Source organism: Haliotis cracherodii, unplaced genomic scaffold, assembly GCF_022045235.1.
Source record: "Haliotis cracherodii isolate W230 unplaced genomic scaffold, xgHalCrac1.p SCAF_46, whole genome shotgun sequence".
Taxonomy (NCBI): domain Eukaryota; kingdom Metazoa; phylum Mollusca; class Gastropoda; order Lepetellida; family Haliotidae; genus Haliotis; species Haliotis cracherodii.
The window spans coordinates 206,729-221,869 of NW_027266304.1; the positions used below are offsets into that span (position 1 = coordinate 206,729).

The 15,141-nt window shown below is 45.9% G+C and overlaps 1 protein-coding gene across 2 annotated transcripts in view; it reads right to left on the reverse strand.

Moving 5' to 3' along the window:
* Positions 1-7,403: 7,403 nt before the first annotated feature.
* The window catches only part of LOC139441860 (uncharacterized), a 29,765-nt gene continuing 22,027 nt past the window's right edge, over positions 7,404-15,141 (reverse strand). For both annotated transcript variants that reach the window (XM_071222604.1, XM_071222603.1), the window contains 4 exons: positions 10,722-10,780; positions 9,862-10,128; positions 9,400-9,515; positions 7,404-8,771 (listed from right to left, as the gene is read on the reverse strand). In XM_071222604.1, coding sequence (XP_071078705.1) covers positions 7,520-8,771; positions 9,400-9,515; positions 9,862-10,128; positions 10,722-10,780 — 1,694 coding nt within the window. In that variant the 3' untranslated portion in view covers positions 7,404-7,519. The remainder of the gene's footprint in view (positions 8,772-9,399; positions 9,516-9,861; positions 10,129-10,721; positions 10,781-15,141) is intronic.

Genomic DNA, 15,141 nt, shown 5'->3' on the forward strand with positions numbered 1-15,141 from the left:
GATGTTACAGGCGTCTCATTACCGACATACATGAAACGTGATTTTGTAAACACTATCTAATATGGCGGAAAGTTCACTACGGCGTTGAGCATGCGTATTTTTCAAAACATTCTAAAATGATACGAGGGTTATCGGCGACGTTTTGAAATGATCATTGACGATTTGATAAAAGACGGATGCTCGTGTCAACTAATATGTTATTTTTCCTATATATACTCTTCAAAAAAAGAAACTTGAAACTGACTTTCAAAATGTGATATAATGCGATTGTTTCAAAATAGGACACAGAAACCATAATTGAAACACTGTTTGAAGATCAATGTACACAATATTCAAAAGATGAATCCTGTCACCTAGACAGACACACATACACACGTATTTGTTTGTTATTATTATTTGTTTGTTGTTTAACGCCGCACTCAGCAATATCCCAGCTATATGACGGCGGTATCGGTTGTGCCCACCACGTGCATCAATCACCGCTTGACACCGACGACCCATAGATGCAATCAAGTTGTCAATAACACTCTGTTGGATGTGCTGCCATTCATGCTGAAGTGCATCAAGAAGCGCCGGAAGTGTTTTGGGCGGTGGATTCCTTCTGCGAACGCGTCGATCCAACTCGTCCAACAGATGCTCAATCGGGGACAAATCTGGTGACTGAGCTGGCCAAGGTAATGTCCGGATGTTATTGTGCTGTAAGAAGTCCTGACAAACACGTGCAATATGCGGTCGAGGGTTGTCCTGCTGGAACTGTCCGCCATGAACGTTGACGTGAGGAAGAACGTAAGGCTGTAGGATCAAGTCTCTGTAACGCACACCTGTCAATGCACCTGCCACATGCACGAGAAGCGTCCTACCACCGTGATGAATTCCGGTCCATACCATGACACTCCCGCCGCCAAATAGACACGTGCGCACCCATCAGCACGTGTGAGTAGGAAACGGGACTCGTCAGTAAACAGTACATTTCTCATCCTTGCATGTGCCCATCTAACCCTCTGCACCAAAGCAGACGGCCCGCCAGATGACGTTGGGTCAATACATGACGTCGAACAGGTCGTCAACTCTGTTGGTGTTGTTGTATCGGATCCACAGTGCGGAGATTGTCTATCTGGATAAGCCAAAGTGCCTGGCCACTTCTGGCTGAGTTGCTCCAGCTTGTAATCTCCCAATGGCGCTGTTCCGTTCAGCTGCATTCAGTCTTGGCATTCTGTCACCACCTCTACAGCCGTTATAAGGACTGTATGAACAGCCGTCGATGTGGATTTTTATACCCATTCAGCAGGGGGGCCTGCATGCCTAAATGCAGGATCCTGTGCTTCACGTTTTTTACAGGCGGTTGCGTTTGGATGAAGCTGTAAAATTGATCCTCAAACGCTACGTTTATGTGCTTTACATGTCTTTTCGCGAATTATAGACACATCATTTTTCTGTTTGACTTATTTGGTTCTCATTTAATGTAAATATTTTAGATATTTTTGGCAAAATTCGGTTTTACATCTATGTCAAGTTTCTTTTTTTGAAGAGTTGATATAGTTTTATTTCTCAGAGCAAATATCCGAAATTTAGATTTCAAAACATGTTGTAAATAACGCCTTAAATGGTGATTTTGTAATTTGTTACAAATGGCGATATTTACGATGTACCTCATGTTCAAAGGTAATTTTCAGTTATTTTGCTTTCCATAAAATGACAGTGGATGACGCCATAGAACAGGGGGACGTTTCCACAGAATTGTAAGGTGTGATTGTGTGTTGAATTGTACACGACATCAAGTTGGGGTTGAAGTGAAGGGACATATATGGTAAACCCAACTCACTCATTCACTGCTGCTATAGGCTAATATTGACTGACATCCATGGGGTAAAACCCAACTCACTCACTCACTCAAATATTGGCTGACATCCCAGTTAACACGAAAATGGTATATAAAATCCCTAAAACGTTTTAGAAACATTTTCTGTGAACATTTGATTATGATGTTTCTAAAATGTTTCTGTAAAATATTCCAGCAATGCTTTTGGTGGCGTTTTATTCACGTGAGTTTGTAAGATGCCAACAGACTCGGGTTAGATTCTCTTCTTGTGCAGTTCCTGAACGTCTGTAACAACATCAACGACTACAATGTGTGGGTTGTTTGATAGGCATGACTTGGAAATTGACGGAACCTAAAGTCATAGGAAAAACCTCCCACATCATCAGCTCCGCAAACAGCAAGCCAACATCGAGACCCACTTACCCAGCTCCACCTCCCTCAACACCCTACAAAGAGCCAACATCGACACCCACTTCACCAGCTCCACCTCCCTCAACACCCTACAAAGAGCCAACATCGAGACCCACTTACCCAGCTCCACCTCCCTCAACACTCTAATAAGAGCCAACATTGACACCCACTTACCAAGCTCCACCTCCGTCAACACTCTAATAAGAGCCAACATCGACACCAACTAACCCAGCTCCACCTCCCTCAACACTCTACTAAGAGCCAACATCGACACCCACTTACCCAGCTCTACCTCCCTCATCACCCTACTAAGCGCCAACATTGACACTCACTTCACCAGCTCCACCTCCCTCAACACCCTACTAAGAGCCAACATCGACACCCACTTACCCAGCTCCACCTCCCTCAACTCTCTATTAAAAGCCAACATCGACACCCACTTACCCAGCTCCACCTCCCTCAACACTCTACTAAGAGCCAACATCGACACCCACTTACCCAGCTCCACCTCCCTCAACACTCTACTAAGAGCCAACATTGACACCCACTTACACAGCTCCACCTCCCTCAACACTCTACTAAGAGCCAACATTGACACCCACTTACCCAGCTCCACCTCCCTCAACACTCTACTAAGAGCCAACATCGACACCCACTTACCCAGCTCCACCTCCCTCAACACCCTACTAAGAGCCAACATCGACACCCACTTACCCAGCTCCACCTCCCTCAACTCTCTATTAAGAGCCAACATCGACACCCACTTACCCAGCTCCACCTCCCTCAACACCCTACTAAGAGCCAACATCGACACCCACTTACCCAGCTCCACCTCCCTCAACACTCTACTAAGAGCCAACATCGACACCCACTTACCCAGCTCCACCTCCCTCAACACCCTACTGAGAGCCAACATTAACATCCACTTCACCTGCTCCACCTCCCTCAACACACTACTGAGAGCCAACATTGACATCCACTTCACCTGCTCCACCTCCCTCAACACTCTACTAAGATCCAACATTGACATCCACTTACCCAGCTCCACCTCCCTCAACACTCTACTAAGAGGAACATCGACACCCACTTGCCCAGCTCCACCTCCCTCAACACTCTACTAAGAGGAACATCGACACCCACTTACCCAGCTCCACCTCCCTCAACACCCTACTAAGAGCCAACATTGACACTCATTTCACCAGCTTCACCTCCCTCAACACCCTACTAAGAGCCAACATTGACACCCACTTACCCAGCTCCACCTCCCTCAACACTCTACTAAGAGCCAACATTGACACCCACTTACCCAGCTCCACCTCCCTCAACACTCTACTAAGAGCCAACATCGACACCCACTTCACCAGCTCCACCTCCCTCAACACCCTACTAAGAGCCAACATCGACACCCACTTACCCAGCTCCACCTCCCTCAACACCCTACTAAGAGCCAACATCGACACCCACTTACCCAGCTCCACCTCCCTCAACACTCTACTAAGAGCCAACATCGACACCCACTTCACCAGCTCCACCTCCCTCAACACTCTACTAAGAGCCAACATCGACACCCACTTACCCAGCTCCACCTCCCTCAACACCCTACTAAGAGCCAACATCGACACCCACTTACCCAGCTCCACCTCCCTCAACACTCTACTAAGAGCCAACATCGACACCCACTTACCCAGCTCCACCTCCCTCAACACCCTACTAAGAGCCAACATCGACACCCACTTCACCAGCTCCACCTCCCTCAACACCCTACTAAGAGCCAACATCGACACCCACTTACCCAGCTCCACCTCCCTCAACACTCTACTAAGAGCCAACATCGACACCCACTTACCCAGCTCCACCTCCCTCAACACCCTACTAAGAGCCAACATCGACACCCACTTACCCAGCTCCACCTCCCTCAACACTCTACTAAGCGCCAACATCGACACCCACTTCACCAGCTCCACCTCCCTCAACACCCTACTAAGAGCCAACATCGACACCCACTTACCCAGCTCCACCTCCCTCAACACTCTACTAAGAGCCAACATCGACACCCACTTCACCAGCTCCACCTCCCTCAACACTCTACTAAGAGCCAACATCGACACCCACTTACCCAGCTCCACCTCCCTCAACACTCTACTAAGAGCCAATAGCAGAAACACAATCAAACCTCAAGAGCCTAAAGAGGTTGTTTATACAACTGACTGTGACTGTGGACAATGCTACGGTGTAGTCCCGGTGTCCCAACATTGGAAAACTTAAAACAACACAGGGATTAATGGACGAACACCTGTGGGTGTGTCCCGCTGTCTGTGTAGGGGTGACCGACCCTCTATGGACACACTGTCTGTGTAGGGGTGACCGACGCTCTATGGACACACTGTCTGTGTAGGGGTGACCGACGCTCTATGGACACACTGTCTGTGTAGGGGTGACCGACGCTCTATGGACACACTGTCTGTGTAGGGGTGACCGACGCTCTATGGACACACTGTCTGTGTAGGGGTGACCGACCCTCTATGGACACACTGTCTGTGTAGGGGTGACCGACGCTCTATGGACACACTGTCTGTGTAGGGGTGACCGACGCTCTAAGGACACACTGTCTGTGTAGGGGTGACCGACGCTCTATGGACACACTGTCTGTGTAGGGGTGACCGACGCTCTATGGACACACTGTCTGTGTAGGGGTGACCGACGCTCTATGGACACACTGTCTGTGTAGGGGTGACCGACCCTCTATGGACACACTGTCTGTGTAGGGGTGACCGACGCTCTATGGACACACTGTCTGTGTAGGGGTGACCGACGCTCTATGGACACACTGTGATTACAATGAATAGGGGTAGGAACAAACATGCAGTCATGGAGTTATTTATTTATATCGTATCACAGCACATGACCATGATGGAATTTCAGAATTAATATTCTAATATCACAACAGTTTATAATGTCTCAACATCAAATTACACCTCGACAATTTATAATAAACCATCATAAACATACAAAATGGGCCACAGCATCTGCAAATTCAGTAGCTGACTTTCTTCCCTCACGTAAGTATCTCTTTTCTGAATCAAGTCTGGTCTCAAGATGTCGATACTTAGATCTCCGGGGTCTAAGCATACCGCCACCTACAAGCTGCAGGATATGGGTCTCGGTGTAGGCTTGTTCCGTCTTAGAATGTCTTATAAAGTCAATAATTATGTAGATGTTGGGGTGGGGACTGCCCATGATGGAGGTGAGCTTGAAGTGCCAGCCCTCTAAGTGGTGGGTCGTTCTTGGGCCGACGGTGTCGTGGTGATTCCAGGTGCCTCGTCCATGATCGCCCTCCACCCAAACTTCGGTCACATATTCAGTAAATCGGAGAACTCTGGCATCATGGAGAGGGGCGGCGTTGAGTGCGTTGAGCCAAACATCATCTATGTGGGCTAGAGGAACCAATGGCAAGGCAGCAGCTCTTCTGATCAGAAGTTAAACACTTTCGTTACGGCTATACTCAGTCTGCAGGCCAAACCTCTGAGCATTTCGCCAAATACATTGGCCAAAATGAAAAAAAAACACCCCTTCAATGTACAATTGACAAAAACATTACTTAGTGCATTCTGTGCTGCAGATTCCAAGTCAGTGAAAACAGTTTGTGAATTGAGATCAATGTTCAAAGTTGCACATTTCTGCTTAAGGGATTGAAATAACCTAAAATACGTTGACTGCTTCTTGTCAAATAATAGGGCAAATACTAAGGGAAACCTCTTTCCTTCCCTGGCATTCTGTATCCAGTTCGGATTCACCCACATCAAAGAGCCAGCGGCCCAGGTCTATAACAATGTCTTTGCTCCTATTGAGAGATGTATGGGGTGAAACTGAAACTGCAGAATTACAGTATTCGTGGCGAGAAGAGTTGCGTATTGCATCGCCGTGTTACATTCTATCAGAAGAAAGATAGATCTGATGTTTTTGATAGCTTGCACGTCACCAACTATGCATAAATAGCTTTTGATGTGGAAAATGGATTTAATTTTAGCGGTTCACCATCAGTTGAAGATGCCACCAAAAATCTGCGCCACATTTCAGGTGATCTGTGTGAATTACTGTCCTCATCAGAGGGAAAAACGCTCATCCAATGCTCGTTTGTGTTTTTGGGGGTTGAGCCATGGTTAATGATAGAAGGTTCACCTTGCCAGCTCCCAACCCAGCATGGAGTATCACAAGGACAATGCTACTACATACCAGTGGATCTCCACCTGGTAGCACCAAGGATACTGAGATGGTATACTCAGGCAGACTAACTCAAAATTAATCAATCCACCAGATTGGCCAATGAACCACCGCCTTCTGGGCATACGACTCTAAGCAAAGTAAATATTTCACAAACAAATGTGTGTGTGCGTGCGTGCGTGCGTGCGTGTCTGCTTGTACTAATCCGGACAAATGGAGAATTTATAGTTCTCGCCCACTGAGATACCATGCCGCAGTTTAACATGAATACACCATCCAGACACAGTATACTGACTCTGAGCCGACCAGTCCTTGTTTTCCTCTTTAATGCCGAGTGCCAGACAGGGTAACAACAAGTACCATCTTTTGCTATCGTGCCTTTTGGTATGACGCGACCGGGGATCGAACCCACGACCTGCGCTCTGCTGGCAGACGCTTTATCCATTAGGCCACGGAGGCAGTCACATCAATGATGACGATGACGATGCACCCACGTCTGCGTGACGTTTTCATCAGCTTCACCAACCAACAAAAACACGTAGATATTTATAAACATCAGATATATTTATTTAAATTTCTTTCACAGTGAAAAAGCCTGAATGACAAGATGCAGATGTCAGTCACCGGAGGATGAAGTCAGTCAGTTACAGAGTTGTCTCTGATCACGCGACAGTTGTGTGAGTGCCTGCAGGAACCACGTGACTAGAGTACAATATAGCCATTCCTGCTGGTCACGTGATCACGTGACAGGAATCGGGATCTAAAGATGGCATATGTACAGATACTCATATAGATGAAAGTAGGACGTATAACACATGTTAAGAAAATCTAAACGAACACGTCAATAAACAAACACATGTCATGGATACAAATAAATAGGTAAAAAGTCCCGAACTCCTGAAAGAAGGAGAAATAGTTGCCCCTCACCCCCCCCCCCCCCCCCCCCCCCCCCCCCCCCCCGCCCGGAATTCCTGGCCTCGATCGTAGCGTCACCAGTTCTGCGGTTTTGATTGGACTATGCATAGACACGTTTGTCCACTTTGACAGTCAGCTGTCTCTCTTGCCTGCCTACTTCTCCTCGTCAGACATGTCCTCGGTGAGGACCATGCTGGTGGTGATAATCTTCCTCCTCAACGTGTTCGACTTCACGGGCACCGCCTCCACCTTCTGCAGCACGCCGACGATATCGCTGAGACTCTGCATCACGACCTTAGCCGCGTCAAACAGGTTCTGGTTGGGGAACACCACTGACGTCACTTCCTGTTTCCGGTAAAGTTTCAGGGCTAAAGCTGTCATCCGGGTGGTTGCACAGTTCTTGAAAACCGGAAGTGGACAGACGAACTCGGACTTGGCCACGAGTTTGGACACATTGGGCGTCTCTCTGACCACTGCGGACGACACGGCCTTCAGTTTTGACCACTTGTGACCATTTCCTCTCCGTGATTTCTCCATGGACTCAATCAGCCTGTCCAGGTTACAGACCAGTGCATGTGAGAAGTCGGCTATCCTGTGTTTCGTTTCCTCTCGTTTCGCCATCACTCCGTAATGCTCCATCAACTGCTGAAGCTTAGTCGTCCCATCATGCAGTGCGGTGCTCGGGTCGCCTTCCTCAGTGAGCACCGTGGCTGCATCCCGACACGCGCTTTGGAAGGCACTGCGCATGTCAGCCTTTGCACTCAGTAACACAGCCTTCTCGTATTTGTCTGGGTCTTTGAGGGCGGTGAGGCGATCGCTGAACCTTATCGTCCTGGTCACGTGGTGAGTGTCGCCTTCAGCGTCGCAGTACTCCAGTTGTATACGCATGACGTCGTTGTCGGAGTCTTTGTTGTAGCCGGAGAGATCGATGGCGATGCTAAAGTGCTTCTGACTTCCGGCTGGCAAGTCGTGCAGGTAGTACATGATGTTGGGTACTTTCTTCTCAGGCCGCCGTCGTCTGACGCTGTGCTCGCGTGTGCACTTCTCCTCGATGAGGGCCGCGCCGTTGTCCGGCTTGATGTCCAGGGTCACGTACTGAGCAATGGCGGACTTCCGCAACAGGAGCGGAATCAGCATGTCTACTTCCGGGTGCGCGAGATCGCTGTCGACGTAGTAGTAAGCGTCGTTGCCGCAGTACTTCGAGACGAGGTACATAGCCTGAGACACGTGACCACCCGTCGTCACGCAGGCCACACTTAGCCACTGTTCAGCGTTCTGGTTGCGGGGGTCGGGGTTTGAATCCCGGATTCGCTGACGCACGGCATGAACAACCTCGTCCGCGTTCGTGATTCCGGAGTTGATCTCGCCGTCCGAGAAGACGATGATGGCGTTCCGGTAGGCGGGGCTGCAACAAATCAAACTAAGTCAACTGTGTTGACGCATCTGCTTCATGATGTGACCACACAATGCCATTGAGGCGTGGTCAAATGTAACTACCAGTTGTTGGACTTTTTAGACACTAATGTTGTAGCTATCACCTTGTCCTGTCAACGAGACAACAGACTGGGGCGGGGCGCGCTTGGGCGAAGGGTGCTGTAAGGCATTCAACCCCCGAAAATTACCAGAATCTGAACTTTACTAAGTAGTGTTATCCCAAATATAACAATTGATACTGCTCAATGATATTTACATCAATACTAGGTACACTTGTCCTACCACCTGATGGACCTGCGGGGACACGGGTGGCCCAGTCGTCTAAGGCGCCGCGATTCACTATGCAGAGTTGCGTCCCTTGGGCACGCTAGAATCCTATGATTGCGGGTTCGAATCCTGGTTCGGCCCGATTATGTTTCTAGGTTTGTCAGCACCATGCCCGTGCTCGTGGGTTTCGCCGAAGTGTTAAACGTCTGAGACCTGCATCACTTCGGGCTTTCCTCCCACATTAAGCTGACACGCCGCGATATAACTGGAATACTGTTAAAAGCGGCGTTAAACCCAACTCACTTACTTACTAATGGACCTGCACTACCTACTCGCTAGCCTGGTGTCCAGACTTCAGCAGGTCCACTGCCCTGTGAATGCCCTGTACCAGGTCAGTACAGCTGTCGATGGCCTTGTCCACCGCCGTGATGGTCTCCTTCAGCTTACCCTGGTAACGGAAGAAAGAGTTTTCAATCGCCCCACACGTAGTGCTTGATAAGTACCTGTGTTGATGTCTCGACCGATGGACCGTGGAGGCCTTAGTTTAGAAGGAGGATTTTGCGAGCATTAAGTAAACTACCAAACTGATGGTATGTAAGCTTGGTGTGAACACCCAAACTGATGGTATGTAAGCTTGGTGTGAACACCCAAACTGGCATTGACGACACTGTACGAATATAAAATTATTGTTAAATCCCCGATTCCCGTGACACGAATACCCCACTCCTGTCTGTTTTCATGTTCATACTCAAGTTCTGCACAACTTTTGAGATATAAGCTATCTCTGTGCTTACCCTTGACGTGGAGTCGACCTTGGTGAGCGGGCACACTACGCGCGTCTCCTCCCCAAAGGCGACGATCCCGAAGTAGTCGTCCCCTTCCTCCATGACGTCCACGAGGTCGGCTGCCATCTTCTTGAGTTTACTCAACTTGGAGTGCTGTCTGCTTCGTCCACACTTGAGCAGCATACTTCCGCTGACGTCAAACACGCACACCACGCGCAGCTTCACCTTGTCTATGACGTCATGATGCAAGGTCGAAAGTTCAAGGACACCGCGCAGCTGAAGAAAACATTTATGCGACGTACACCACACATTCAGTGGTATACGTATATCATACGTTTATGTGACGTACAGCACACATTCAGTGTTACACATATACCACACGTTTATGTAACGTACACCACACATTCAGTGTTACACGTTTACCACGCGTTTATGTGACGTACACCACACATTCGGTGCTACACGTATATCACACATTAATGTGACGTACACCACACATTCGGTGCTACACGTATACCACACATTAATGTGACGTACACCACACATTCAAAGTTACACGTATACCACACATTTATATGTGTATATTTAGACAACACATTCAGAGTTTATACACTGAATCGTGCAGAGTTGCGTCCCTTGGGCACGCCAGATTGTGATGTTTCTAAGTTTGTCAGCACCATACTTCGTGGGTTTCACCGAAGTGGTAAACGTCTAAGACCTGCATCACTTCGGGCTTTCCTCCCACATTAAGCTGACTCGCCGTAATATAACTGGAATACTGTTAAAAGCAGCGTTAAACCCAACTCACTCACTCACTCACTCACTCACTCATCTACCCTGTCTCTCGGTCTACCCTGAGTTGGACGTACCATATTCTGCGATTCCGTCAAGAACACTTCAAAGTCCACACAGTCCACCTCCGTCTTGCCTGTCAGAAACACAGATGACGTCAGCAATAGATGAGATGACGTCAGCAATAGAAGAGATGACGTCAGCAATAGAAGAGATGACGTCAGCAATAGAAGAGATGACGTCCTCAATAGAGGATGTGACGTCAGCAATAGAGGAGATGAAATTTTGTTATAATTGTTTTTATCAAATGTCATATAAGTTTCAAAGTTAAACAATTAAACCGCCGATTGCCTCATGTTTTTGTTTTGTACAATTGATCATTGAAGGATATTGTCATGAAGCTGTTGTCCTTTATGGACAGATAGAGCAAGTGTTGGAGACGAATATATAGAATTCGAGAAGATGACGCCGGAAATGAGTAACGAAATAGACATAAATGAGCAGCAAAAGTAGCAATGATCGCAAACTTGGGACACGTCGCAACCCCGATGTTGCTTTCAGGGAACGTTGTATAAACCACGTCGCAGTGGCGGGACGTCGCAGAGATGTGGTAATGTTACATTCCCCGGATGAAGGAGCGAGACGTATGGTATTTAGGTCTTCTGAGCTTCTTAACTTAAATCAAGTCCTCAAAATAGTTCCCAAGTTGGACAGGCCGGAAACCTGTCATCCTTTAAATCTCAGAGTTAGGGTGTATCTATATCCATACCCTGTATCTGTATCTGTACCCTGTATCTATATCTGTATCTATACCCTGTATCTTTACCCTGTATCTTTACCCTGTATCTATATCCATACCCTGTATCTCTATCCATACCCCGTATCTATATCTGTACCCTGTATCTGTATCTATACCCTGTATCTATATCTGTACTTTGTATCTATATATATACCCTGTATCTGTATCTATACCCTGTATCTGTATCTGTACCCTGAATATATATCCGTACCCTGTACCTATATTTGTACCCTGTATCTATATCCATACCCTGTATCTATATCCATACCCTGTATCTATATCTGTACACTGTATCTATATCTATACCCTGTATCTATATCTGTACACTGTATCTATATCCATACCCTGTATTTGTATCTATACCCTGTATCTGTGTCTATACCCTGTATCTATATATATATATATATATATATATATATATATACCGTGTATCTGTATCTATACCCTGTATCTATACCCTGTATGTATATCTATACCCTGTATCTGTATCTATACCCTGCATCTATATCTATACCCTGTATCTGTATCTATACCCTGTATCTTTTTCTATACCCTGTATCTATACCCTGTATCTATATCTATACCCTGTATTTGTATCTATACCCTGTATCTATACCCGGTATCTATACCCTGTATATATATCTATACCCTGTATCTGTATCTATACCCTGTATCTATACCCTGTATCTATACCCCGTATCTATATATTTACCCTGTATCTGTATCTATACCCTGTATCTGTATCTATACCCTGTATCTATACCCTGTATCTATACCCTGTATCTATATCTATACCCTGTATCTATATCTATACCCTGTATCTGTATCTAGACCCTGTATCTGTATCTATACCTTGTACCTGTATCTATACCCTGTATCTATATCTATACCCTGTATCTGTATCTATACCGTGTATCGATACCCTGTATCTATATCTATACCCTGTATCTTTTTCTATACCCTGTATCTATACCCTGTATCTATACCCTGTATCTATATCTATACCCTGTATCTTTTTCTATACCCTGTATCTATACCTTGTACCTGTATCTATACCCTGTATCTATATCTATACCCTGTATCTGTATCTATACCGTGTATCGATACCCTGTATCTATATCTATACCCTGTATCTTTTTCTATACCCTGTATCTATACCCTGTATCTATACCCTGTATCTATATCTATACCCTGTATCTTTTTCTATACCCTGTATCTATACCCTGTATCTATATCTATACCCTGTATCTTTTTCTATACCCTGTATCTATACCTTGTACCTGTATCTATACCCTGTATCTATATCTATACCCTGTATCTGTATCTATACCGTGTATCGATACCCTGTATCTATATCTATACCCTGTATCTTTTTCTATACCCTGTATCTATACCCTGTATCTATACCCTGTATCTATATCTATACCCTGTATCTTTTTCTATACCCTGTATCTATACCCTGTATCTATATCTATACCCTGTATCTATATCTATACCGTGTATCTGTATCTATACCCTGTATCTATACCCTGTATCTATATCTATACCCTGCAGCTGTATCTATACCCTGTATCTATACCCTGTATCTGTATCTATACCCTGCAGCTGTATCTATACCCTGTATCTATACCCTGTATCTGTATCTATACCCTGTATCTATATCTATACCCTGTATCTATACCCCGTATCTATACCCTGTATCTATATCTATACCCTGTATCTATATCTATACCGTGTATCTATATCTATACCCTGTATCTATACCATGTATCTGTATCTATACCCTGCAGCTGTATCTATACCCTGTATCTGTATCTATACCTTGTATCTGTATCTATACCCTGTATCTATATCTATACCCTGTATCTATATCTATACCCTGTATCTATACCATGTATCTGTATCTATACCCTGCAGCTGTATCTATACCCTGTATCTGTATCTATACCCTGTATCTGTATCTATACCCTGTATCTATATCTATACCGTGTATCTATACCCTGCAGCTGTATCTATACCATGTATCTGTATCTATACCCTGCAGCTGTATCTATACCCTGTATCTATACCCTGTATCTGTATCTATACCCTGTATCTGTATCTATACCGTGTATCTATACCCTGTATCTGTATCTATACCCTGTATCTGTATCTATACCCTGTATCTATACCCTGTATCTGTATCTATACCCTGTATCTGTATCTATACCATGTATCTATACCCTGTATCTATACCCTGTATCTATATCTATACCCTGCAGATGTATCTATACCCTGTATCTATACCCTGTATCTGTATCTATACCCTGCAGCTGTATCTATACCCTGTATCTATACCCTGTATCTATACCCTGTATCTGTATCTATACCATGTATCTATATCTATACCCTGTATCTATACCCTGTATCTATACCCTGTATCTGTATCTATACCCTGTATCTATATCTATACCCTGTATCTATACCCTGCAGCTGTATCTATACCCTGTATCTGTATCTATACCCTGTATCTATACCCTGTATCTGTATCTATACCCTGTATCTATACCCTGTATCTATACCCTGTATCTATACCATGTATCTGTATCTATACCCTGCAGCTGTATCTATACCCTGCAGCTGTATCTATACCATGTATCTATACCCTGTATCTGTATCTATACCCTGTATCTGTATCTATACCCTGCAGCTGTATCTATACCATGTATCTATACCATGTATCTGTATCTATACCCTGTATCTATACCCTGTATCTATATCTATACCCTGCAGCTGTATCTATACCCTGTATCTATACCATGTATCTATGTGTGTCTATGTTTCGGCTCTGTGACTTGGTGGATTCGTGTCTTCATTTCCCAATCGCGTGAATCGATGACTTGATTGTCTGGTCCATACTCGAGTATTTACAGACCGCCGTCATAAAGCTGGAGTGCGGCGTTAAACAACAAAAAAACCAATTCCGCGGTAGATGATAGTTGATAGAGCAATATGTGGATAGTTGAGTTGAAATAGGATTGACTTGGCGTCCAAGGTTAATAGCGGCGTCCATACATCAGTCATCAGTGTGTGTGGCTGCTTGTACTAGTCTGCAATAACACTGGGTTTATAGTGCTAGCCCACTGAGATACCATGCCACAGTTTAACACGAATACCCCACTCAGACACAGTAGACTGACTCCGAGCCGAGAAATCCTTGTTTTAGCCCCATAATGCCAAGCGCCAGGCATGGTAACAACAAGTACCATATTTGAACGTCTGTTGGTATGACGTGGCCTGGGATCGACCCCCGGACCTTCCACTCTCTGTCCGACACTCTACCACTAGACCTCGGAGGCGGTCTCAGAGAAAGGTCCTGATATTGAAAAGAAATAAGTCATATACTGTGTCTGTGTCCTGTGCCTGTGTCATCTGCATGTGTCCTGTGCCTGTGTCCTGTGCCTGTGTCATGTGTATGTGCCCTGTGTCTGTGTCCTGTGCCTGTGTCATCTGCATGTGCCCTGTGCCTGTGTCCTGTGCCTGTGTCATCTGCATGTGCCCTGTGCCTCTGTCATGTGTATGTGCCCTGTGTCTGTGTCCTGTGCCTGTGTCATCTGCATGTGCCCTGTGCCTGTGTCCTGTGTATATGTCCTGTCTCTGTGTCCTGTGCCTGTGTCCTGTGCCTGTGTCATCTGCATGTGCCCTGTGCCTGTGTCATG